Source organism: Chrysochloris asiatica, unplaced genomic scaffold (assembly GCF_000296735.1).
Source record: "Chrysochloris asiatica unplaced genomic scaffold, ChrAsi1.0 scaffold00031, whole genome shotgun sequence".
Classification (NCBI taxonomy): Eukaryota; Metazoa; Chordata; class Mammalia; order Afrosoricida; family Chrysochloridae; genus Chrysochloris; species Chrysochloris asiatica.
Window position 1 is genome coordinate 1,184,340 of NW_006408549.1, and position 25,601 is coordinate 1,209,940.

Below are 25,601 nucleotides of genomic sequence, written 5' to 3' on the forward strand. Positions count from 1 at the left end.
TTAGTCCTCAAGCTGACATCTTTGCTCTTCAGCACTTTAAAAAGGTCTTGTGCAGCAGATTTGCCTAATGCAATACGTCATTTGATCTTTTGACTGCTGCTTCCTTGAGTGTTGATAGTTGATCCAAGAAGAATGAAGACCTTGACAACTTCAAAGACTAAGGCTAGAAGAGACATTAAATAATTCACTGTTCCACACAAACTAAGCAAACACAAAACCTCTACTATTGAGATTTTAACATGTCAGCTTTTCCTAAAAGATTGTCTGAAAAAGGTCAAATTCATGACAGTAGTCACAGAATTTTCTGGTGCCGTTCACTTTCTAAAAATAAGATATGAAAAGGTGGATTATATGAAGAAGAATGTGTTGTCAAGATTGGAGGAAGATTCATTAAAAACCTGCAAGCAGGTGACACAACCTTGCTTGCTGGAGGCAAAGAGGACATGAAATACTTAACTAATGTAGATAAAAGACTGCAGCCTTTAGCATGGATCGCATCTCACTATAAACAAACATCCTCACCACTGGACAAATAAATGACATCATGATAAGTGGAAAAAAGACTGAAGTTGTCAAAGACTTCACTTTGCTTAGATTCACAATCAACACTCATGGTGGCAGCAATCAAGAAATCAAAAAACGTATTAGGCAAATGCAAAGATATCACTTTGAAGACTAAGGTGTGTTTGACTCAAGTCATAGTATTTTCAGGCATCTCATACGCATGTTCAAGCTGGACAATGAATAAGGAAGACCATAGAAGAATTGATGCATTTCAATTACAGTGTTGGCAAAGAATATTTAAAAGTACCATTGCATGCCAGAAAAACAAAATCTGATTTGGAAGGAATATAGCCAGAATGCTCCTTAGAAGTAAGGATGATGAGATTTTGTTTCTATACTTTAGACATGTTATCAGGAGAGATCAGTCCCTGAAGATGGACATCAGGCTTGGTAAAGTGGAGGGTCATTAAAAAAAAAAAAAAAAAAAAAAGAGCAAGTCCCCAACAAGATGGACTGACATAGGAGCAGCAGCAATGGGGTCAAGCATAGTAATTTTGAGGATGGCAAAGTACACATAGTGCTGCTATGAGTCGGAACTGACTCGAGGGCACCTAACAATAACAACATGTGTAGAAACACAAATGGCAAAGAGTCATAAATGTCAAGATTTTTGTCTAAATGGCTTATGAAATTCAAAGAATCTGAAAAAAAAAAAAGCACTAAAAAATCTAGGCAGATCCAAGTAGCAAATGAAAGCAACAATATTTGAAGGCCACAGTCAGGTTGTGGTAGGAGAGAGATCAATTGGCAGCGAGAAAAGAAACTATTCAGACACTTGATCATCAACACTTGTTCTCTGATGTCGCCACTGTCTGTTAATGCAAGACTCAAAGCCTTGGGAAATGACAAGCAGCTCCTCTCCATGCCAAAAACAAAAGCTGTGGATCACGGTCTCAAAGTTTATTGAATATGAGCAAAAAGACACAGACTTCTTTTATGGGATCTTGAGGGAATGTATGAGAAAATAAGTATATATATACTGAAAATGAAAGAACTCTAAAAAGTGTACCAAGTTTCAGTCTTCATCACTTGAGAACAGAACCACACACCCTTAACCCTCTTTTCTTTCCAGGATGCCTTCTGGCATGAATAAACATTTTGGGGAGAGGGGGTAAAGATTCCTCATGAGCAATCTGCTCTCACATGCTTTAATGTTATGAGAAAGGGGCTGTGCAATGTGGACAACACATCTCTAAAGACTTGGCAAAGCGAACAGAGTTTATCAATAGAGTTAGCAGGACATATATTTCAAGATCTGTACACTTAGTATTGTGCTACATAGTAAATGTCTTTACACAATCAAAATAAGTGCTTCTGGAGTTACCCAGTTTAGGGTGATAAGAAGGGGAAACAAAGAAAAAGTTCGGATCCATCAGAAGACACGCTGATATCAAATCCAGGAAACCTGAGAGGATTGCTCACCACTGTTTACCTTCTGTGTTTCCTAGGATCAGCCACTGGGTACGAAACTGCAAACTGCAGAGTGAGTGCTGGATATTTTGTTTGCTCTCTAGGCCCACTTTCTACCCTTTCCCATGAAAGCTGACCTTTATGAACAACTGGTATTCCCTGTTTTACTGTGCTCTGCAGATAATGCATTGTTTAAAAATTGAAGGCATGTTCACCATGGAACCGTCAATCATTCAAAATCAAAAGGGCAGCACTAACCTGAGGACAAAGTGTAGAAGGGATGGTAAGGTGCCAACAGAAGTCCAGCGAGTCTACTGGCACTATTTTTCCAATAGCATGGACTCACTCAGTGTCTCTACTATCATTCTGGTAATTCTCACAACATTCTGAACTTTTTTGTAATGCTACTGCACACTTAAGTATAGTGTCAACATAATTTTTATATGCAAGAGTTCCTGGTGTGACAATGTAGGATAAGCACTGGATTGCTTCCTGAAAGGCTGGCAGTTCAAATCCACCAGTTGCTCCTTGGAAACCCTATACTGGTTGATATATTTGACTTATGGTCTTAGAGATGACTATTAAAAGTACCATGCACTGCCAGCAAAACAAACAAATATGTCCTGAAAGTATAGTCAGAATGCTCTTTAGAGAACAAGATGGCGAGACTCTGTCTCTCATATTTCAGACACAGTACCAGGAAGGACCAGTACCCAGAGAAGGACATTAGGTTTAGTAAAGTGGAAGGTCAACGAAAAAAAGGAAGACTCTTAAGGAGATGGATTGGCATAGTGGCAGCAGCAGTGGGGTCAAGTGTAACAACAATTGTGAGGATGGTGCAGGACTAGACAGTATGTCATTCTGATATGCACAGGGTCACTATGAGTTGGAACCGACTCAATGGCACTTAACAACAACAGGGGAAAAAACCCCAAAACTCTTGTGTCTTACTTTATTGTGGTATTCATTTTATTGCTGTGGTTTGGAACGAAATCCAAAATGTCTCTGAGGTATGCCTGTACATCAACAAGCTACTTCATCCTTTGGCTGGTTCTTGGGCTCTGCCAATGGAAGGTATCCACAGGAGATCCAGAGAAGAATGACGTAAAGAGCATGTGCCTCTGATTCCTTCTTGGCCAGCTCTCTGTACACTGGCTGTTTCCTTCTATCAAAAGTAGTTATCAGAACTTCCAGAGTTATATGTACTTCAGGCATAAGAGTGAGATAGATCCCCACTGTTCCTAGCCCCATGATGCTCCATCATTCCTTAAACCTGCCTGTTGTTACTGAACTCAGTTCTCCTGCACGGAAGGCAAGAATTCTACCATGGAACCTCCACTGTCATCTTTTATTTTTTTCTTTTAAGTTTTCATTGTGAGGTTTACATGGGAGAACATCAGCTTTACACTCATTCTTTTGTATTTCGTTTCATTGCAATGATTACAATCCCCTCCATGCATCATCAAATAACCTCAAAGGGTATACCACACAAGCCTGCCCCCACCCCCCGGCTGCCAGCACACAGCCCTTCTCCTGCCCTGAGTCCAGTGTCCCCAGCTGCTCCATCTGTCCACCTTATCGGCTCTGTCTCCATCCCTGGCTTTACTGCCTCTCTTGGAGGGTCCCGATCTCTGTTCTTCTCACTTGATGGTCCCAGGGACCTCCACTCCTGGACTGCAAAATCAATCACTCTCCTCCTTTTTTCAAAAAAACATCTACCTCTATATTTCCTAGCCTCGCAGTCAGTCCTGATGGCAATTATTCACTATTGTACCATAAGAGTCTTATCCCCATTTCCTTTCGCCAGACCAGTCCCAATGCATTGGAAATCATTCAGTGGTGATTCTACCTTCCTCCACACTGTCTGGAACTAGGCTCCTCTTGAAAGCTTGTAAGCCAGTCACTTCTTGCCTTTTTAGGCCTCCCCCCAATTTTGGGTAGCCAATGTCTAAGTTGCCCATCCCTGTCAACACTGTGTACCGAAGGGGTGGGAGTGATCCTCGATGTACAGATTTGTTCCATTTTTTGAGCTACTACTTCCATGGTGGTTATGTGCCGTGGAGTCGTTTGATTCATAGCGACCATGTACAAGGTTTCTGAGCTGTAAATCTTTACAGAATCAGAAAGCCTCATCTTTCTCCCGTGGAACAGCTGGTAGTTTCGAACTGCTGACCTTGCAGTTTGCAGCTTGATTCGTAACCACTACGCTACTAGACACTTGTTAATTCTTTTTCATTTCTGACCCTTCTACACATTTTGTCATTTTTCCCTCATCTACAATTGTTTGTTATCTGAAGTGGATTTGTAGTTCTACTAAAACATCAACAACAAAATCAGTGATAGCACCACTTCATTTTCTAAGTATTACAAACCACCAGATTCATATAAATTTAAACTTTATGAGCATACTTTTGATCCTGAAATCTAAATCATTAAGTTTTGGTGCTGAGTTGACTCTATTGCATTTCTCATTGTGATATATGTCCTTAATTTTTAATGATCCTTAGCACCCATCTCTAAGCCTAGTGCACTCAGGTAGTCAATCCTTATAGTGAGCAGAGCTGTGAAAAATGGTCCTAAACACAGTCCTCCACAATACATGATGGTGCATTACACTGAATTTTTCTAGCAGTATCTATACCAATCAGGATAGATTATAAAACACTTTGTTGTTGTTGTCTTTTATGGCAGCTCTGTTGACACTTTTAAAGCTTTCTATATTATTGTCCTCAGAAGTACACACACTGCCTAAATAGGTAGGCTGTTTAATCTGGAAGTAAAATTCAAATGTGGGCCAGAACCATGTCAGTTTTAGACAAACTTAATAAATTCTATCTTGGGTTTTATGTAATTTCCTAAGTACTTTAATATGCATATTATTTCAGTTACTCTTTACAGCTCTGGGAAGCAGGTTTTATTATCCATGTTTAAAATTGAAGCACTGATCTCACAGAGAGTTAAATGTCTTCTCAAGGTCTATCTATAGCCAGTTGGTGCTAGAGCCAGACTTTAAAAACCTAGATTGTCTAACTTGAAATACTGACTCAATTCACCATAAATACAAGGGTCCCTGATACTACTGCAACTTTATGCCCATAAGCAATATTGTTGTTGCTGTTAAGAGCCATCAGTCTGTTATGCCTACAAGCAACCTTGTATAGGGTTTCCAAGGCTTTAAATCATCACAGGAGCAGAAAGCTTCATCTTTCTTCCCTGGAGTAGCTGGTAGGCTTGAACCTTGGACTTTGTGGTTCACAGTCTGGTGCTTATCGTATGGTGCCACCACACTCCCATGGGCAAAACACTGTCTTTTAAATAAGGTTATGCTTCACAGGACTTATTTTTGTAGCTTTTCTTATAGTAAAGGCCAACATCCTGATGCATATTCTGTTCCGATGATATATAATATTATTTACAATAAGATAATCTTTAATAATAAAAGTGCTAGGTTTATGTCCAGATATGGATTACTCATATGGCAGAATACAATAGAATTGATCATAGAGGAATTTTTCTTTCTGTATAAATGTTGACACATATATCAAAGCACTGATGTTCTTTTTCTAGAAATTATATACAAATGTATTGTCACTTTTGAATAATGTCTTGACTTTTAAACCAACGCTTCTAACTTCATTTCATTAAGTTTCATTTCTACCTGAAAATAATCAATCCCAAACAATTTAAAAAGAGATTAGTACTGAAATAGTGCATATGTTGAAAACCCAAGGAGAGGACAAAATGAGATCTGTGATTAAAATATCATAAGCTCAGGTGGCAATTTGGCTGATTGTTAATTGTCTGCCAAGATTTCCATTGCCCAAAAACTGTACATTTCTATAGTAAGGTATGCTCACCAATGGTCAGTCATTCAAGATAGAAAAGACATTTATCGAAGGACAAAGTTGGGAATGGATGGGAAGGAGGGTAGGATGGGAATGGGAACCACAAGGAGGAAGTGGGATGAGTATTGTTCCATGGAGGGGAATGCAATCATTAAGAGAAAACAAAGTGTATGGTTTGTTGAATGTAAAACTGATGATCTTGTCTGTAAACCTTCACTCAGTTTATGAAAAGAAAAAGTTAGGAAAAAAACCAAACAGAAAACCTAGGGAACAGTTCTACTCTACGGTGTCACCATGAGTTGAAATTCACTCAACAATAACAAAAAAATTTTCCTAATATTTGGCAGTTTCTTTTTTAAAGTTAAAAAAAAATTTTTTTAATGAAAAACACGTCCAAATTTACCTTTTTAAAAGGAGAAAATTCAGTTTATTTAACCTTTGCTTTAAATGGCTCAATATACATATTGATTACTGTGTTATTAAGTATCTATGAGTTACTGAAAAGGAGATTAGGAAAACAATACCATTTACAATAGACACTCTAAAGATTAAGTATTTAGAAACAAATCTAACCAGAGAGACAAAAGACCTACACAAAAAAACTACCAAAAAACCCTATAAAAATAGAAGAATATACTATCCTAATGGATCCGAAGACTTAACATTTTGAAAACGTTTATACTACTCAAAGCAATCTATAGATATAACACAATCCCAAAATAGAGTCCAGCATTATTCTTTAAGGAGATGGAGAAAATGATCACAAGCTTTACATGGGAAGGAAAGAAACCTTGGGAAAGCAAAGCACTGCTTAATAGGAACAAAGTTGCAGACCTGTCACTCCCTGATCTCAAAATCTACTACACAGCCATAGTGTGTGGTCAAAACAGCCCGGTACTTATACAACAATAGGTACATAGATCAATGGAACAGAACTGAGAAACCAGAAATAAATCCATTCACATGCAGTCAACTGATCTTTGACAAGGGCCCCATTAAATGGGGAAGAGGCTCTTCAACAAATGGTGCTGGCAAAACTAGAAATCCATTTGTAGAACAATGAAAACAACAGTCATACCTCACAACATATACAAAAACAAACTGAACATTGATTAAAGACCTAAATTTAAAACCTAGACTATAAAGACCATCCATTAATAAATAAGGCCAAACTTAAGGGCTCTAGCACATAGCATAAATACACTATCAAACATTACTAAAAACACACAAACAGTAGGATACAAAATATATGACTGAGACCTCCTAAAAATTAGACACTTATGTATATATAAAAAATTCACCAAAAGAGTAAAACAGGAGCCAACAAACTGGGAATAATTTTTTTTTACAACATTATCAGAAAAGGGACAAATCTCTAAAACTTATAAAAAGCTACAATACAATACAAGAAAAAGACAAACAACCCAATTAAAAAATGGACATAGGATATGAATAGACACTTCACCAAAGAAGACATTCAGGCATTTAACAAACATATGAAGAGATGTTCATGATCATTAGCCACTGCTGTTGTTGTTAAGCGCCATCAAGTCAGTTCTGACCCACAGTGATTCTGTATAGGGTTTCTGAGGAACAGCTGGAGAACTTGAACTGCTGACCTTGCGATTCAAAGTAACTTTGCCATCCAGTGCATTAACCCACAGCACCACACCAGGACTCCCATTAGCCATTGGAGAGATGCAAATTAAAACAATAAAGAGATATCATCTCACTCGAGCATTAATAGCAAAGTTTAAAAAACAAACAAACAGAAAACAACAAATGCTGGAGAGGGTGTGGAGAAACTATGACCCTCCTATATTGCTGGTGGGACAGAAAATGGTTCAACCACTGTGGAAAATGTTATGGTGCATCCTCAAAAAGTTGGAAACAGAAATGCCGTATGACCCAGCAATCTCTTGGTTATATACCAATTGGAAATCTACCAATATATACTTGGTATATATCCACAAGAAATAAAAGCCAGGGTATGAGTAGACATATATACACTGATGTTCACTACAGCACTATTCAGAATAGCAAAAAGATGGAGACAGCCTAAATGCCAACCACTGGAAGAGTGGATAAACAAACTTTGGTACACACAATGGAATACTATGTAATGTTGAAGAATAATGATGAATCTGCAAAACACCTCAACATGGATGAACCTGGAGGACATTATGCTGAATGAAATAAGTCAAGCACAAAAGGGCAAACACTGTATGACACCAATATTGTAAAAACTCAAGAACAGGTTTTCATGCTAAAATAATCTTTGATGGTAAGCTGGGGTTGAGAAGGAAGGGAGAGTAATTCACTGACTAGCGGGTTGTTGTTGTTGTTAAGTACCGTGGCATTGGTTCTGACTCCTAGTGATCCTGCACAGGGTTTCTGAGGCTGCAAATCTTTAAGGCAGCAGAAAGCCTCACCTTTCTCCCATGGAATGGCTGGTAGTTTCAAACTGCTGACCTTGAAGTTAGCAACCTGATTCATGTTACTCTGGTGACGGGAAGGGCAATATACAAGAAGTGGAGGCCAATATACAAGAAGAGGGAGGTTGGCAGAAGAATGATGAAGACAGGTGAAGACACAAGGAGGTATGCAAGGGCTAAAGGAGATAGAGGTACCTAATGATACATATACAACCTTAAACACCAGTGTTCTAGTGTGGACAGAGACCGAGGTTGAATGGGTGTAGGTTGAATGAGTCCTGGTGTGGTGCTGTACGAGAAGCACTGAGTCAAAGGTTGGTTTGAACTGCAAGATCAGTGGTTCAAACTCACCAGATGCTCCATGGAAACCCTACATCGGGTCACTCTGAGTTGGAAGTGACTTGACAGCACTTAACAATAACCACTACCACAGGGAAGAAGCAGGACAACTGTTGTTCCATGGAGGGGACTGCAATTATGGAGATGAAACAAAGTGCATGATTTGCTGAATGTGAAACTGATGATCTTGTCTGTAAACCTTCACTCAGTTCACAATAACAAGTTTAAAAAAAAAAGAAAAGAAAAGAAAACAGAAGAGCCTGAGTTATCCAAAAAATTAGAGAGGGAAATCAGAATATGGAAGAAAATTTTGGGAAACCATGTATCTGACCTGGATCTAATAAGCAGACTATATAATGAACTCTTACAACGTAACAACAAAAAGACAAACAATCCAATCAAAAAAATGGGTGAAGAACTTAAACAGACATTTCACCACAGAAGTTACACAAATGTCTAAAAAGAAATGGACCGGTGTTTTGGTTGCATAAGCTGAACAAAATCGATGTTACTGAATTGTACAGCAAGATCCCACACGCGTAACAAACCCACTGCCATCAAGTTGATTCCAACTCATAGAGTCCTTTACAGGTCAGAGTAGAACTGCCCCATAGGGTTGCTGAAGCTGTAAATATTTACATTAGCTGGTTGCCTCGTTTTTCTTCCACAGAGTAGCTGGTAGGTTCGAACTGCTGACCTTTTGGTTAGCAGACCAATGCTTAGCTCACTGTCCCATGAGGACTCATTTTAAGCATCATCGTTGTTGCCGCTGTATGTCATTGAGATAGTTCTGACTCATCGCCTCCATATATAGGGTTTCTGAGAGTCTACGGTGGGTTTGAACTGCTGACCTTGCGGTTAGCAGTCCAGTGTCTATCCTGGGTTCAACATCATTAGGGAAATGAAAAATCAAAACCACAGTAAGACACCACCTCATGCCCACCAGGATGGCTATTAAAAATGGAAAATCTTAAGTACTGATGAGGCTACGGAGAAACCCAACACTCAACTAATCCATTGCTGGTTGGATGTGCAAAATGGTACAACTGTGGAAAAGTTCAGCAATTCCTCAAAAAATTAAACTGAGCATTACCATGGAATGGAGTCCTGGTTTGACGCTATGGGTTAATGCGCCAGACTGCAAAGCCATTTGAACTGCAAGGTTGGCGGTTCAAGCTCACCAGCTGTTCCTCAGAAACCCTATAGAGGGTAGTTATGGGTTGGAACTTACTTGACGGCACTTAACAACAACAACAACAACCATGGAATACATACAATCTTAGGTATATACCCCAACAGAAGTGAAAAGCAGTAATGCAAACAGTGCTTACTGCAGCTCTAGTCAGAATAGGCAAATGGTAGAAACATATGGCCACCAACAGATGAATGGATAAAGTAAATGTGGTATAGACATACAATAACATGTTACTCAGCTACTAAGAGAAATGGTGTTCTAATCATGCTGAACCTTGAAAACATTATGCTAAGTGAAATAAGTAAGTCACAAAGGAACAAAGATTGTATGATGCCACTTTTATGAATGTCTAGAATATGGAAATGCAGAGACTAAAGTTTATTAGTCATCACCAGGGGTGAGAGTGAGCAAGAAGGGGATGCCATTGCTTAGGGGGGCACTGAGTTTCTGTTAAAAGTGGTAGAATCATTTAGAACTAGAGTCCTGCTGTGGTGCTGTAAGTTAGGCACTGGATTGCTAACTGCAAGGTTAGCTGTTCAAATCCACTCCTGGGAAATCCTATACAGGATCACCATGAGTCAGAACCAACTCGACGGCCCTTAACAATTTAGAAATGGGGAGTGGTGACGGTTGCATAACTGATAAACATAATCAATGTCATTGAACTGTATGTGTAAAACATATTGAAGTGGCAAATGTTTTGTTATATTTTTACCAAATTACAAAACATTTTTTTAAAAGTCTATTGAGGTATATTGGGCTTCTTCTTTCTCTATTCTTTGGTTCAAGGTGACTGAAATTGCTTTAGTTTTTTACATTTTTTTCTTCTTATACTTAAGAAACATGTTTTTAGTGAGGGTCCACAGGGTTATGTTCTGAGTGAAAGGCAAGATTTTGAAAGAACAGATTTTATGTTCCTGGTTCTCATTTGTACTTCAGATGCCATTAGTACTAGACAGCTAAAATGCAGCCAGGTGAAGGGCTCCCAAGTACGCAAAGATACCTTCATGTTCGCGTCCTACCATTACTGTCCTGTCATCATCACTGTACCTATTAGTGAGCCAGTATTTCATAGTTACCTTTGGTCATCAGCTCCATTCTGACTGTTGTTCAAGACAATCCTCCAGAGATCTGAGGACACCAGTTTCTTCTGATCAGTCACAAGATTGATATCCGGCAATTGCAGTTCACAAACTTTGCTTTCTGACAGACTGAATTCTCGAAATGCAACAAAAACTTTCTGTAGTTCATCCCAGTATTCCAAACTACAAGGAACCTATGTTGAAATAAACAAGATTTTAGAAACTGCAAATGAAAACTATACTTCTATATTTGTTGAAATGCAAATTAAGCCAGCATAAAAGTATTAAAAATAATAAGACTTTAAAAAGAGGTAATGTTGTAAAAGAGAATAGTTTAGAACTTCTTTTGTTGCTTTAAAATTTTATTTTATTTAAAAGATCCAGTCAAGAATAAAATGTGAAAACAGTGAAGAAATTTTAAGTAGAAGAAAAAAATAAGGGGTAACAAGTTCTAATAGCCGTTATATATATTATAAAGCTATCGTAATTAAAAGGAGCTCTGGTAGTGTAGTGGTTACGAATCGGGCTGTAAACCGCAAGGTCAGCAGTTCAAAACTACCAGCTGTTCCGCGAGAGAAAGATGAGGCTTCCTGCTCCCGTAAAGATTTACAGCCTCGGAAACCCGGTACAGGGTTGCTATGAGTTGGGACAGACTCCACGGCACACAACAACAACAACATAGTAATTAAAAGAATAAGACTGGAGTAATAACAACATATAAATGGATTAGAAGAATAGAAAAAACCTTCAGCAGAGAAAGCAATTTAGTATGCAATGAAGGTATCATTTCAAACAAATACGAAAAACATGGAAAAATGAGATTGTGAGAACTGGCTAGCCATTTGATAAAACCAAAAGTGGGTCCTTAAATTATTTATTACCTGAAAGTAAATTCCAAAGGATTAAAACATCAAAGACTAAAAATTAAAAGCACATAAGAATAAAACAGTTAACATTTTTACCATCTAATAGAGCACCTTTTCTATGTGTGAAATGAAACCCACTTAAGGGAAAAACAAAAACAAAGAAAACCCCACAACTGATAAAATCAAATTTTAAAAAAGCAACTAGTATAAGACACAGGTACCATTCAATGGCAGTCCATGGGTAGTACAAACGGGCGAGGTACTTGACTACTATCAGAAAGGTTGATGGTTCACATTCACCAAGAGGAGTCTCAGGAAGAAAGGCCTCGCGATCTACTTCTGAAAAACTGTCCTTTGAAAACCCTATAGAGCCCAGTTCAACTCTGACATACATGGAGCTCCATGAGTCAAATCAAGTTGATATCAACTGGTGGTGGTGGTGGAACATTCAATGGCAGATCGAAGAGTAACTGTTCCGATCGTAGAGACCTCTTATAAATCAATGAGAAAACGGGACAGGCAACCTGCAAGCATCCGAGCATGACCTTGCTGGGTATGCCAAAAATGCAAAGCCTTGTTTGCTGTTTACTGGGGCCATTTCTTAGGGTTGTGGTTGCAGAAAGCAACCATGAGAGAAGAGGTAATGTCTCTCTATCCAGGACAAAAGCAAACTTGCATCTGTAAAGCTGTTTATCAGTGGAGACCCATATCTGCTGTGTGTGTAGCATCTACCTGGGGTCCCTCGACACCACCTGTCAGGCTCAGGGACCCGTGGATTCTCATGCTACTTGTTATGTCATGTGTAACACATTCCTTTGTTTCTGACCCAGTTGTCTGCAGTCCAGGAAACCTAACAAGGTAACTTACTAGGTTGAATTAGGATAAAAATAATATATCCTGACAGCAATTAGATCACAGAAGAAATACAAAGAACTTGTCAACTTGAAAAGATAATCAACTTTGTTGCTGTTATTGTAAGTGCCACTGAAATCAGTTCCGACTCATAGTGACCCTGTATAGAGTTTCCAAGGAGCCTCAGGTGAGCTGGAACCACTAACCTTGTGGTTCAAACCGACCTTGCAGTCCAGCGCATAACCCACAGTACCACACCAGGACTCCACGCGCAACTTTACAAACATTTAAAAAAAAACTTGGAAATGTCTTTTTAAACTTTTCCAAATTAATGTAACATTACATGGTTGCTTTAGTTTATATTTCTTTGTATACTCAACTTTACTAGTATTTAAAGAAATGCAAATCAAAGCAATAATGTGTTATTGCATTAATTTGGAAAAGTTTAAAAAGACAGCTCCAAGGTTTGTACAGCTTTGGAAAAAGGCATTGCTGCACAGTACTTTGAAGAACAATTTGGCAGTATCTATTACATGTTTATATCCTTTGGCCTATAAAGGAAGTGCATTTCTAAGAATTTACTTACAGAGATTGCAATGTAAGTGTGTGTATATATGTATTTTTGAAGGGCAGTTTGCATTTCTATTAAATGTATACATATGTTACTTTTAGTATTGTGCATATTAATAAGTAATTAGAAACAGCTCAAATATTTATCAGTAGAACACTATAACAGTCATAGCTATAAAATGATTACAAAAAGCAAACTTGCTATTTATAATATATAATATGATATATATTGCTAAATTTAAAAAAAAGTGTTCTAGAACAATAATATGGGAGCTATCTGTCTTTAAAAGCATAGAAAAGACTGGCTTCGATGTGTCTATTCTTCTGCAAGCTTTCCCTAACTGCCACCCTCAGAACTGATTACTGCCTCTCTGTATTACCGGCACAACTCGGAATCTTTCAGGGGTACTCCTCCATCACAGAACGCTTTGCACCAGGTAATTCCTTACGTGCATGTTTGTCTCCTTGAGTTGCATCTGAGTTTTTTCAGGGCAGAAATGGCATATTATTTTCAAAATATTGTTAGCATGTATCATGTTTGGGACATAATAGATTTTCAATGAAAACTTTCTGGATATACAGAATCCTCTTTAGTCTTTCTTTACTAAGAAACATTTCAATCTTTCGACAGGAACACATTTTGGCTACACCTAAGTAACATTTTTTGTTGTTGTTATTAAACACTGACTTGAATATCATGTGTGGCGAGATGTTAGAAGGAAGAATTGTGAACAAAATAGATGCAGGGGCTTCAACAAGATTGTGGAAAAATGGAATTAAAAGATAATGGAAGTTTTCCATGAACTTTTTAAAGCTCCATTGTTTATGAGATTAACACTATGATAAAATAAAGACACATATTCTGTGTAGTGATGAGGGTTAGTAACATAATTTATGATGTCCCCTTTTAGCCACCTTTTCTTTTGATTCTCTTTTCTTGCTTTTTATGGCATAATATTCTCTAGTTTTCCATTCTCTGGGTTTTTGTTCCTGTATGCTTTTAGTCTGAACCAGCCCAGCACTCCCTATGTTCTCATGCATAAATTTACTGTCTCTTGTATAAATCTTTCCCAGCTATCAGAGACCAAAGCAAATACCACCTTTGGTTGAGCCTTTTCACCTTCCCAGATGGAAAAATTCTTTCCCTTTTCTGAACTCCAAGAATGTTTTTAAAAATGAGAATCTGGTTCACAAGTCTCATTACCGTATACCTCATATTACAGTTATTTCTATACAGCTCCTCTGCCCAGGTAGACACATTCCATGAGGGAATGATTTCTATTTGGCTAAAGTTCTGGATTTTCACAGCACCTGGTATGGTATATACCGTGAATGTTCAAAAAACGCTGCTGAATGAATGAATAGTTCACAAATGAATGGACGCATATACTCACACTGGGTGACTCAGTCCTTCTCTGGCACATTAAAGATTCTCCTCAAAGAAATACAGAAGATGAAAGCAAGAACTCTGGAGTCAGAACTCATGGGATTCCAATACCAGCTCCATTAGCTACGAGTTTCCAGCAAGTTAAGTTCTCTAACATTAGGTCTCATACCCGATAATTACAGAATTATCATTTTTTGTGTGGATTAAAATGAGACAGAGAATTTCATTTAATAGCATGTAACCAGCTGTTCCGCGGGAGAAAGATGAGGCGTTCTGCTCCCGTAAAGATTTACAGCCTCGGAAACCCTGTACAGGGTAGCTATGAGTCAGAATCGACTCCATGGCACATAACAACAACAACAAACCAGAGCTTAAGAAATAGTAGTAGTGTGTTGTGAAGTCAGTTCTAGCTCATCGCGATTCTCTATAGGGTTTTTGAGGCTGTGAATCTTTAGGGAACACGAAGCCTCATCATTCTTCCATGGAGTGGCTGACAGTTTCGAACTGTTGACCTTTAGGTTAGCAGCCCGACTCATAACTCTAAACTACCAGAGCTCCTTTACGAAATATTAGCTACTGATATTTTTTATTCTTCGCATATCAGAAAACACTTCCAAAGCTTGAGCGTTGTTACAAGAGTCGGGTAGGCTATTTATGAGTCCCTCTTGCTACATTTCTCAAAAATGGGTTGGACATGAGGGGAAACACAAACCAACTTTTCGATCATTGCTTAACTTCCCTTGGAACTGCCGACGGCGAAGTTCAGATCTCACCAGTGATGAGCCAGCAGTCCTTTAGCTAAAGACATTGACAGTCAGGAGTGGCTGGGATGTGGAAGTGGGGTCTATACTCCTAGGAAGATGTATGTGAATGTTCTTGGAAGAAGGCAAACAAGCTTAGAACAAGTATATTTAATATTGTTGTTGTTGTTGTTATGTACTGTGGAGTCGGTCCCGAATCATAGTGACCCTGTACAGGGTTTCCAAGGCTGTAAATCTTTACAGAAGCAGAAAGCCTCATCTTTCTCCCACAGAACAGCTGGTAGTTTCGAATTGCTGACCCTGAGGTTCGCAGCCCCATTCGTAATCACTACGCTAATATACCTGTGGGCTAATGTGCTGGACTGAGAAGTTGGTTTGAATTACAAGGTCAGCAGTTCAGGCTTACCAGCTGCTCCTCAAAGACCCTATACAGAGTCACTATGGGTCGGAACCAACTCAATGGTACTTAACCATTAACACCGGATATGGTGCTGAAGGATAATGTGCCGGACTGCAAGATCAGTTAGAACTGCGAGGTCAGGGATTCAAACTCGTCAGTCATTCCTCAGAAACCCTATACAGGACTGCTATGTGTCGGAGGCATTTAACACCACCACCACCACCACAAAGGTTTAAGATCCCTAGTGATGCAAATAGCTTGCACTTGATGGCTAACCTTAAAGACTGGTGTGGTGGTTCGAAGCCTCCCAGGGATACCACAGGATAAAAAGGCCTAGTCATGTTCTGTTAAATCTCTAGCCAAGGAAACCCTATGCAATGGTTCTAGTTTTTAAAACCTGGGGTTACCACGAGTAGGAATCAACTCGATGGCAATAACAATACAAAGGTCAACAAATAATGTTGTCATGTGCCACTGAGTAGATTTCAACTCATAGTGACCCCGTAGGACTGGGTAGAACAGTCCCAAAGAGTTCCAAGGCTGTAAATCTTAGTGGAAGCAGACTGCAGAGCAGTTGGTAGATTCAAACAGCTGATCTTTCAGTTACCAGCCAAGTGCTTAATCACTGTGCCACCAGCATTCCTTCACACAAAAAGCAAAACCCATTGGTATCAAGTGGATTCCAACTCATAGACATATGCAAATAGTAGAACATAAAGTTCAATACAGTTTTTTTGGTGGAGAGGTTACATAGAAAAATAAGGTCGGGGGAAAAAGCCAGCAGACTATTATCTCCAGAAGTTCTGTATTAGAAATTATATATATTAGCTTATAGCAATTTGTCATCACATTGGAAAACAGTGTAATACCACAAATAATTCAACAGCAAAAAACAACAACAACAAAAAAGGAAGTTTCAATTGTCAAGGGTTGGAATAGGTCCATCATTTAAGGCAGCACAAGCTGGGAACTATTGTGGGAAGCCATTAAACAGTTTAATAAGGGCAATGAAAGCCGACTAGACCAATACTGGGGCAAAGGGAAGGAGAAATTGTGGGAATTCAAAAAGATTTGGAGGGAAGCCGAAGAAAAACTTTATTCACAACTTTGTGTGAGGCTGGCTTTGAAGTTACAACTTCAATTAGAACATTCCTGGCAACTCTGAAAATTCAGAAAACAATAGAAAGTAAATTACCATAAGAATACATCCCAAAATGTGTCAGTTTTGTGTTTTGTCAGGATTGTTGTTGTTGTTAAGTGCCTTAGTAGAGTCTGTTCCGACCATAGCGACCTTGTATAGGGTTTCCGAGGAGAAGCTGGTGAGGATAGTTCTTCATAAAACCACAAAACCAAACCCACTGCAGTTGGGTAGATTCCAACTCAAAGTGACCTTTAGGATGGAAGAAACTGCCCCATAGGGTTTTCAACACTGCAGTCTTTGCAGAGGCAGACCGCCTCACCATTCTGCTTTTTTCCGGAGGAGTGGCAGGCTGGCAGGTTCCAGCTGCCGACCTCTATGGCTGAGGCTGCCACAGAGAGGTGAGCCATGTTTCAGCTGTTCTCCCCTCTGATGTTGCTCCTTTCTGTGGTAGTTACAGTATGACTTTTCCCTTCCTATGCAACTACAAGCTTTGTTGTTATGTGCTGTCTGTTACTATTATTATTATTTTGGTGACCCCATGTGATGAAATAGAAATGCCCTGTGGGTTTTCTAGGCTGTAATCTTTACAGCCCAGTGTGGCACTGTGGGATAATGCAGGGGTTGGTTTGAACTGCAAAGCCAGTGATTCAAATTCACCAGCTGCTCCTCAGAAACCTTATACAGGGTTGCTAGGAGTCAGAGCTGACTCAGTGGCACTTAACAACAACTCCAACAATCTTTACAGAAGCAGCCTGCTGTATTTTTTCCCCATGGATAAGTTGGTGGGTTTAAACTGCCAACCTTTTGAGTGCTTAACCACTGCATCACCAGGGTTCTTTTAGTTAATACAGTGGTATTAATAAATTCACTCCAAATGAAACCCCTGATGAAAAAGATAATTTTTTTGATGCTTAGTTAAAGGTTAAATTAAGCAACTGTAAAGCGCTCTTATAAAAGACAGTTTATTTTTTATTGATAAGAATGCATTTATCTTCAAAACTTTAGAGGAAAATCTGGTAATTCAACAGTGAATACAACTAATATTTTTAAAGGCAATTTTACTCAACTGTCCAATGAAATATTTATTACCAGAATTTATAAAAGCAAAAGTTAATTGTTTTGATGCTTGTTTCAGGTTAAAATAGGAACAAGAGTAGACATAACAAGCCCAGTTAGGAGGCTACTGCACTGGTCTAAGCTAGATATGTTGATAGCTTAGAACATGGCTGTTGACAAAAGAGTGGTATGTGTGAGAGTCATGAAATGTACAAGTTAATGAGACTAGATGATCTGGGTATGAGCAGTGAGAGCCGGGTGAAGAATGACTCCCAGGTTTCTGGCTTGAGAAACGATGTGGATGTTAATGTCATTTACTAGGATGGGTAAGATTGATTGGTATCTCTGGGGAGTAGTTTGTGGTATGTGTGTGGTAGAGGAGGGGAACTCATGAGTTCATTTTTAGACCAGCTGAGTTGGAGGCACCAGTGAGCCATCCAAGTGGAAATACTGAGTAAGAAGGTGGTTATTCTGGAGAGTGGGAGAGGAAGTTAACTGCTCAGCGGTTAAATTACAGGCTCATCCAGCCTTAGAGTTTTGTAGGAAAGTGTAATAGAATAGAGAACAACAAAGTTTAGGGTATTTATTTGTAAGAGGGTGTTTTAAATAATTAACTAAAACTATGCTAGTTTACAGGGGATGTGAAGATAAAGTGAGCAGCTAGATAGGGAGAAATCAGAAAACCAGAGGTTCATATATACTTTGAAGAATGACTATACAGGAGGATGTTGAGTAAGCAGGCTATGGAGATATGAGACTGAGATACTAGGATGCCGGCAGAAATGATTGAAGAGGTGGTTCTGAATGATGCATGTTTGTGGAAGTGAGTAGATGGAGTGAAAGACAAGATCATTAGGGTAAGGAGGGCAAGCTAGAGTTTCAGCTGGGTCATTCACGGGGATGCTGATGACAGTGAAGAAAGACTCAATGCCCTAGGCCAAAGACCTCATTCCCACAAAGAATGAGCAAGAAACAGCAAAAAGTTAATAGACGGCACAAATATAAATGGGTGAGGGTGATATAATTGGATGGAATAAACCTCAAAGAAACAGGGAGATCTTATACCACAAGGTCAGCAGGTCAAACCCATCAGCTGCTCCTCAAAAATCCTACACAGGGTTGTTATGAGTTGGAACCAACTCAATGACACTTAGCAACAACAAATAACAAAAGTAGTAATGGCCCGTAAGTGGTACTGGAGACCAAGGATAACTACCGCATGACCCTGAAGTAAAAAGGAGTTGAGAGAATGCACAGCCTCCACTTCAGAGATGGTAGTCTCCAAGGAAGAGCTAGCTTTCACAACGAAATAAGGACTCAGAAAAAGGGCTTACGAGGAAGAAGGAGCGCAGTGTTGGTAAGAAGAAGAAAACCATACAAAGCAGTATCTAGGCAGGAGAGGATAATGCATATATATACTAGTGACTGGAAAAGAAGGAAGTCAGTCCTGATTTAGGAGGGACAATAGCCACAGTTCTAAAAGTAGCTGAATGGTACTTTCTGAGGCACAACCGGCATGTCATGTAGTCCCTGATCTGTATTATTAAAGAACATGAGCCAAGTCTCCAATAAATTCCTAGTGAAAGTCTGGTACATGGTATATATATGCTTAATATTTTTGTAAATTACTGAGTGAAGGTAACGATTCTACCTTCTTTAACAGTCTTCTTTTATATACTAGATCCTTCTTCATAGTTTCCACTTTTTGAAACTGTGCATTAGCTTACTAGTCCTCCTTTGTCTTTCAGTTAGAAGTTGACATTACCCAGCTAATCCCTATGTTGGTAGTGACATAATTAAACTAAAATTGTAATGTGGTCAGATTGTACTTTCAGCTTCATGTGGCAGCAATTAATTATTCTCAAGGAATAATTCTGGGCTTGCTTTTGTGTGATCTATTTAAAATAACTTTATTATGTGCTTTTATGTTTGAAAGAGATGATGTGAACGATCTTTAGTTACATATCTATAACTAAGGATTTATTATTAATGCTGTACTGAGTAACTTGAAGGAAAGATGACTATTCCAAGAAAGTTTGGTTGCCAAAAAATCGTTTAGAAAGCCTGAATATCTAGTACTGAGTCATGGGAAGTGGGAACAAGTAAATTGGTTTCACTGGAAAACATTCCACATGTAACACATGGTACACTTCAAATGACTGTCAAGATTATATATATTTTTATTACATTTGTTTTCCTATCCAATTTTTGACAGGACCTAAAAAATTAGCCAGCCATACATAATAAACTTCTCTAAGCATATGTGGTCTTTGCATATGAACATATTTTAGCTTGTATATCTGCCAGTTGGTAAAAGCACATCTATTTTTGCATTTAAAATGTTATTCCACAATTTGTTTCAATTTGATGGCTAATTTGGGAAGATTTGCATGTGTGTTGGCCATTTAAAAATATTTTTGGTACAAAGGATATTTTGGCACTTAATTTGTTTTTATTACTTAATAGTACTGCCAAGACTATTAGCAGGAGTGCAACTGCCCATCTGTCCTCGTGGATAAATAATTCTGACTTCTTTGAGTAGGGGCTGCGGAAGCTAGGCTGTTGCCTACTCCTTCTACCATGTAGTCTAGGCAAACAGAAAAAGGGTCTTTTGTGATTAGGTCCTGGTGTGGCGCTGTGGGTTAATGCACTGGACTGCAAGGTTGGCAGTTCAAGCTCACCAGCTGCTCCTCGGAAAACCTATACAGGGTTGCCATAGGTCGGAACTGACTCAATGGCACTTAACAACAACAACACGTGTGGGTGTGCTGAAGAAGGGGCTGGCGGGTAGAGAGAGGGGAGAGCTACCAAGTGATGTAGCTATTTGGTCTTCTTGAACTGTCCTTTTGCTTTTTAAATTATTATTATGACAAAAGTGAAGGCGTATAGCTGACTGTGTGTGGCTTGTTCGTGGGTACCAAGCCAGGGTCTCCAGTCAGTGTTCAGGTATTAATGCCTAGTTATCATGTTGGATGCCATCCTCACCACTCCTACCACATTCAAAATATCCTGGGAAGCCAAGTCAACAGGTGATTGTAGTAAAGCGAAGAACAGCTGTTTCTCCACTATTATCCATGTTTTGGGTATTAGCAGTAGTAAGAACAGTGTTGGCAGCTGTGTTGGAAGGGAAAGCTACCTTTTGAATGGTGGTGACTATGTGCCGTGGAGTTGGTTCTGACTCAGGGACTCTGTATAGGGTTTCTGAGGCTGTAAATATTTATAGGAGCAGAAAGCCTCATCTTTCTGCCACAGAATGACTGGTAGTTTCAAACTGCTGACCCTGAGGTTAGCAGCCCGACTTGTAATCACTATGCTCCCAGAGCTCCTTTCCCTTTTGAATAGCCTCTTACAATTTACAAAGATCTTCCATGTCTTAATAGAGAAAATATTATTCCCATTTTGCAGATAAATTAAGATGCAGGTCAAAGAAATTAGGTAGTCTGTACAAGATGATATATTTAGAAAGCTGCAGGTCTTTTGGCTATAAATCCTAGACTCTTTAAACTAATTTCCATTAGATTCCAAGAAAAATTGACCCCATAATGTGATAGTGTGGAAAAATCAAAGCCCACTTTTCAGACAAGGAACCATTATAAGCAAATCAATTCAACTGTTCCCCTTCAGTTCTACCACTGGCTGCACTTGCAGACTTTTCCCTGTTACCTCAACCACTTTAAGTAGACCAGATCTCACAACTGGAAGGACAGAGGCCTCCAGACTGCCAAGTCATCTCAACACCTCAGCTGCCAGCTGCATTCTTGGAGGTTCCCCAGGACACCACTATCTGACTTGCTGACTATACATTCTGGGCTTCTTCTAACCACTGAAGATACACCAGCTGTAAGCTTAGAGATTCCCATCACATCTAACCTGTTGGCTCTCACTGTTCCCTCTGATTTTACTATTCTCTCAGGTAAGACTCAAAGAACTCACAGAAAGTGTTATACTTACGATTATAGTTTTATTACAGCAAGAAAGGATGCAAATGAAAAGACATACAAGGCAAGGTGTGAAATTATTCCCAAGGCAATGCTGCATGAATGTCTTTCATCAATCAGGAAACTCAGAGCCTCTACTGAGGCCTCATTACCTGGTTATGACTGATTGACTGCATCAGCCCACTTCCTCTAGGTCAGCTGATATAACCAGGTGATCTCTCTTGCATGGTCCTGACTACGACTACCTTGGTCACTCATTAACATACCTTTGGTATGGTCAGGAGGCCTCATCAAAGACACTTCAATCAAAGAGAAATTTTGGAAGTTTCTCAAGAACCAAGGACAAAGACCAAATTCTTTAGGTAAAGTTAATGAATGCCTCTGCCGTGTCATGTACAACTTCCAGTTCCATTTTTTTAAAGTTGATGCTTAGGAAGCAATCAGATAGCAGAATACTTTTTAGTCTAAAGTCCATTTCATTAAGTCAATCATAGTTTTAAAATTTTACAGCATTTTTCGTTTTTTAGAAACTCTCTTTTATTGAGTTTTTCCTAAGCATTCAACTAACATTTTATACAAACAACTTTTTCTTTCTTTTTATCCTAACATTTCATTGCACAAGCAATTAGTGGGAATAGAAATCAAGGGTCTATATGAACACTAAGTGTACTGAGAGTATCAACCAGAATGTAATTTTAGAGCAGGAATGGAATTTGTTCATCTGCTGAGTCCATTAAGAGCTGGTTAAGAGGGTTTTTGAAGCAGTTGTTCAAACAGAACATGGGAACACTGAATGGTTTAAAATTAAAAAAGGTGTGCGTCAAGGTTGTATTCTTTCACCATACTTATTCAACCTGTATGCTGAGCAAATAATCCGAGAAGCTGGGTTATATGAAGAAAAATGTGGCATCAGGATTGGAGGAAGACTCATAAACAACCTGTGATATGCAGATGATACAACCTTGCTTGCTGAAAGTGAAGAGGACTTAAAACATTCACTGATGAAGATCAAAGAGCATAGCTTTTGGTATCGATTACATCTCAATGTAAAGAAAACAAAAATCCTCACCACTGGACCAATAAATAATGTTCTTATCAACGGAGAAAAGATTGAAGTTGTCAAGGACTTCATTCTTCTTGGATCAACTATCAACACTCATGGAAGCAGCAGTTAAGAAATCAAATGACGTATTGCATTAGGAAAATGTGCTGCACAAGACCTTTTTAAAGTGCTGAAGAACAAAAATGTCAACTTGAGGAGTAAAGTGTGCCTGACCCAAGCCTTGGTATTTTCAATAACTTCAAATGCATGCAAAACCTGGACAGTAGGAAGACTGTAAAAGAATTGATGCTTTTGAGTTATGGTGTTGGAGGAGAATATTTAAAGTGCCATGGGCTGCCAAAAGAACCAATAGATCTGTTATGGAAGAAGTGCAGCCAGAGTGCTCCTTGGAGGCCAAGATGGCCAAACTTTGTCTTTCATACTCCGGACATATTGTCAGGAGGAACCAATCACTGGAGAAGGATATCATGTTTGGTAAGGTAGAGAGTCAGAGTAAAAGAGGAAGACCCCCAACGATATGGACTGGCCAAGTGGCAGCATCGATGGACTCAAACGTGCCAACAATAGTGAGGTTGGCCCAGGATCGGGCAGTGTTTCATTCTGCTGTGCATAAGGTCACTATCAGTTGGTACCAACTCGATGGCACCTAACAACAATAACAAGAGGGTTTTTAACTGTATGAGGGGGACTTCAAAAAGTCTGTGGAAAAATTCCATTCTATTTCAATTCTATTTTTCCATGAACTTTTTGAAGCACTCTTATATTATATGGGCAGTTAGAATAGAAGAATAAGTATCTTTCCATGTTTTTAGAACAGTAACTCTTCAAACTTTACTAAAAAGAGATGTTCAGTTAGAACAAGTGCACACATACATGCATCAGCTGAGACAAAAGTTTCTAAAACAATATACTCGTATTATTACCATGTCCACGAATAGTTTCTATTCTGTTCCATTTCTTGACATGCTGATTACAACCCATGACAGTCATTTGATGACCCAATATTGGGCACAGTACATAGTTCAAAAAACTCTGTTCTAGCTGAAAGCAAATTGTTCCAGGAGATTGGCAGAATAAAGTTCCAATATAAGATATACCTCAACTTTCAATAAGAGATATACCTCCTTCTCCTCCCTATGTATTATGAGCTGCCTAAGAAAAACTCTGTGGGCTAATGCGTCAGACTGCAAAGTTGTTTGAACTGCAAAGGTTGATGGTTCAAGCTCACCAGCTGCTCCTTGGAAACCCTAGACAGGGTCGCTATGGGTTGGAATTGATGGTACTTAACAGCAACAACAACAAGGAAAACTCACTGCTACGAATCAATTCCAATTCACAGACTAGAACTGTCCAGAGTGTTTCCAAGGCTGTAAGTCTTTACACAGGCAGACTGTCACACCTTTCTCTCATAGCATGTGACCTTTTGATTAGCATCTGAGTGCTTTAACCACTGTACCACCAGGGTTCCTAAGTCTAAGGAAAAAGCCAAGTAAACCTACAAAATAACAGGGCTACTTCATAATCCTGGTGTGGCAATGCAGAGTAATGCCCTAGACTGCAAGATCGGCTTTCAGCAGATTCAACTCACCATCCGCTCTTCAGAAATGCTATACAGGGTTGCTATGAGTCAGAACTGACTCGACGGCACTTAACAAGAAGAAGTTTATAATCAGCTGTTGTCCACATCCAGTTTCCAAAACTTGAAACTGGTTTAGACATACACTAGCTCTTAGACAGAGGCAGAAACAAATGGACTCGAGTTGATCAGGAACAGTATTGTTCCCATAGAAACCTCATTTTTAAAATCATCATAAAATTTTGGGAAAAATAAAGGCTGTTTGCGCTTTAAAAAAGGTGCCTTTGTGGCACAAAGATTTAAGCATTGGGCTGTTAAGTGAAAGGTCAGCAGTTTGGATCTACCAGCCATTCCTTGGAATTAAGATATGCGGTCTGCTTTTTTAAAGACTGGCAACCTTGGAAACCCTATGTGCAGTTCTACTCTGTCTTACAGGGTCTCTATGAGTTGAAACAAGATGGAGTCACATGGTGGCAGCAACAATGGACTCAAACATAAAAACAATTGTGAGGATGGTGCAGGACCGAGCAGTGTTTCATCTTGTTGTGTACAGGGAAGCTATGAGAAGGAACTGATTCAATGGCACTAACAACAACAGCATTGTTGCTGTAATACATTAGCACAAGCTTAGTGATTTAAAACAATACAAATATAATCTCTAACAGTTCTGGAGATTCAAAACCCAGAACAGAAGTGTGTTGGCAGGACTAAATGCCTCCTGCAGGCTTCAGGAGAGAATCTGTTTCCTTGCCTTTTCAACTTCCAGATGCCACCTGCAGTCCCTAGCTCATGGTCTCTTCCTCATCACTCCAATCTCTTACTTTTCTGGTCACAGCTACTAGTGACTGATCCTTCTATTTCCCTCTTGTAAAAAATGTCTGTGACTACACTGGGACACATGTACACAATCCAGGATAATCTCTCAATTTCAAAATCCTTAATTTAATCACTGATGCAAAGCCCCTTTTACTGTGAAAAGATAACACGTTCACAGGTTCCAGGGATTACGAAGTGGTTGTGGGAGATTTTCAGCCTCCAAGAAGCATGTGTTTTTCCACTCTCCACTCCCAACCCCAACTTTGACAGCACCTTCTTGGTGAAAAAGGACAAGGGGACACTGA

General features: G+C 39.1%; 1 protein-coding gene across 2 annotated transcripts in view; it reads right to left on the reverse strand.

The window, feature by feature from the left end:
• VPS13B (vacuolar protein sorting 13 homolog B (yeast)) overlaps positions 1–25,601 on the reverse strand; it is a 1,072,080-nt gene that overhangs the window by 174,572 nt on the left and 871,907 nt on the right. For both annotated transcript variants that reach the window (XM_006859183.1, XM_006859184.1), the window contains exon 39: positions 10,868–11,064. In XM_006859183.1, the coding sequence (XP_006859245.1) occupies positions 10,868–11,064 (197 nt within the window). The remainder of the gene's footprint in view (positions 1–10,867; positions 11,065–25,601) is intronic.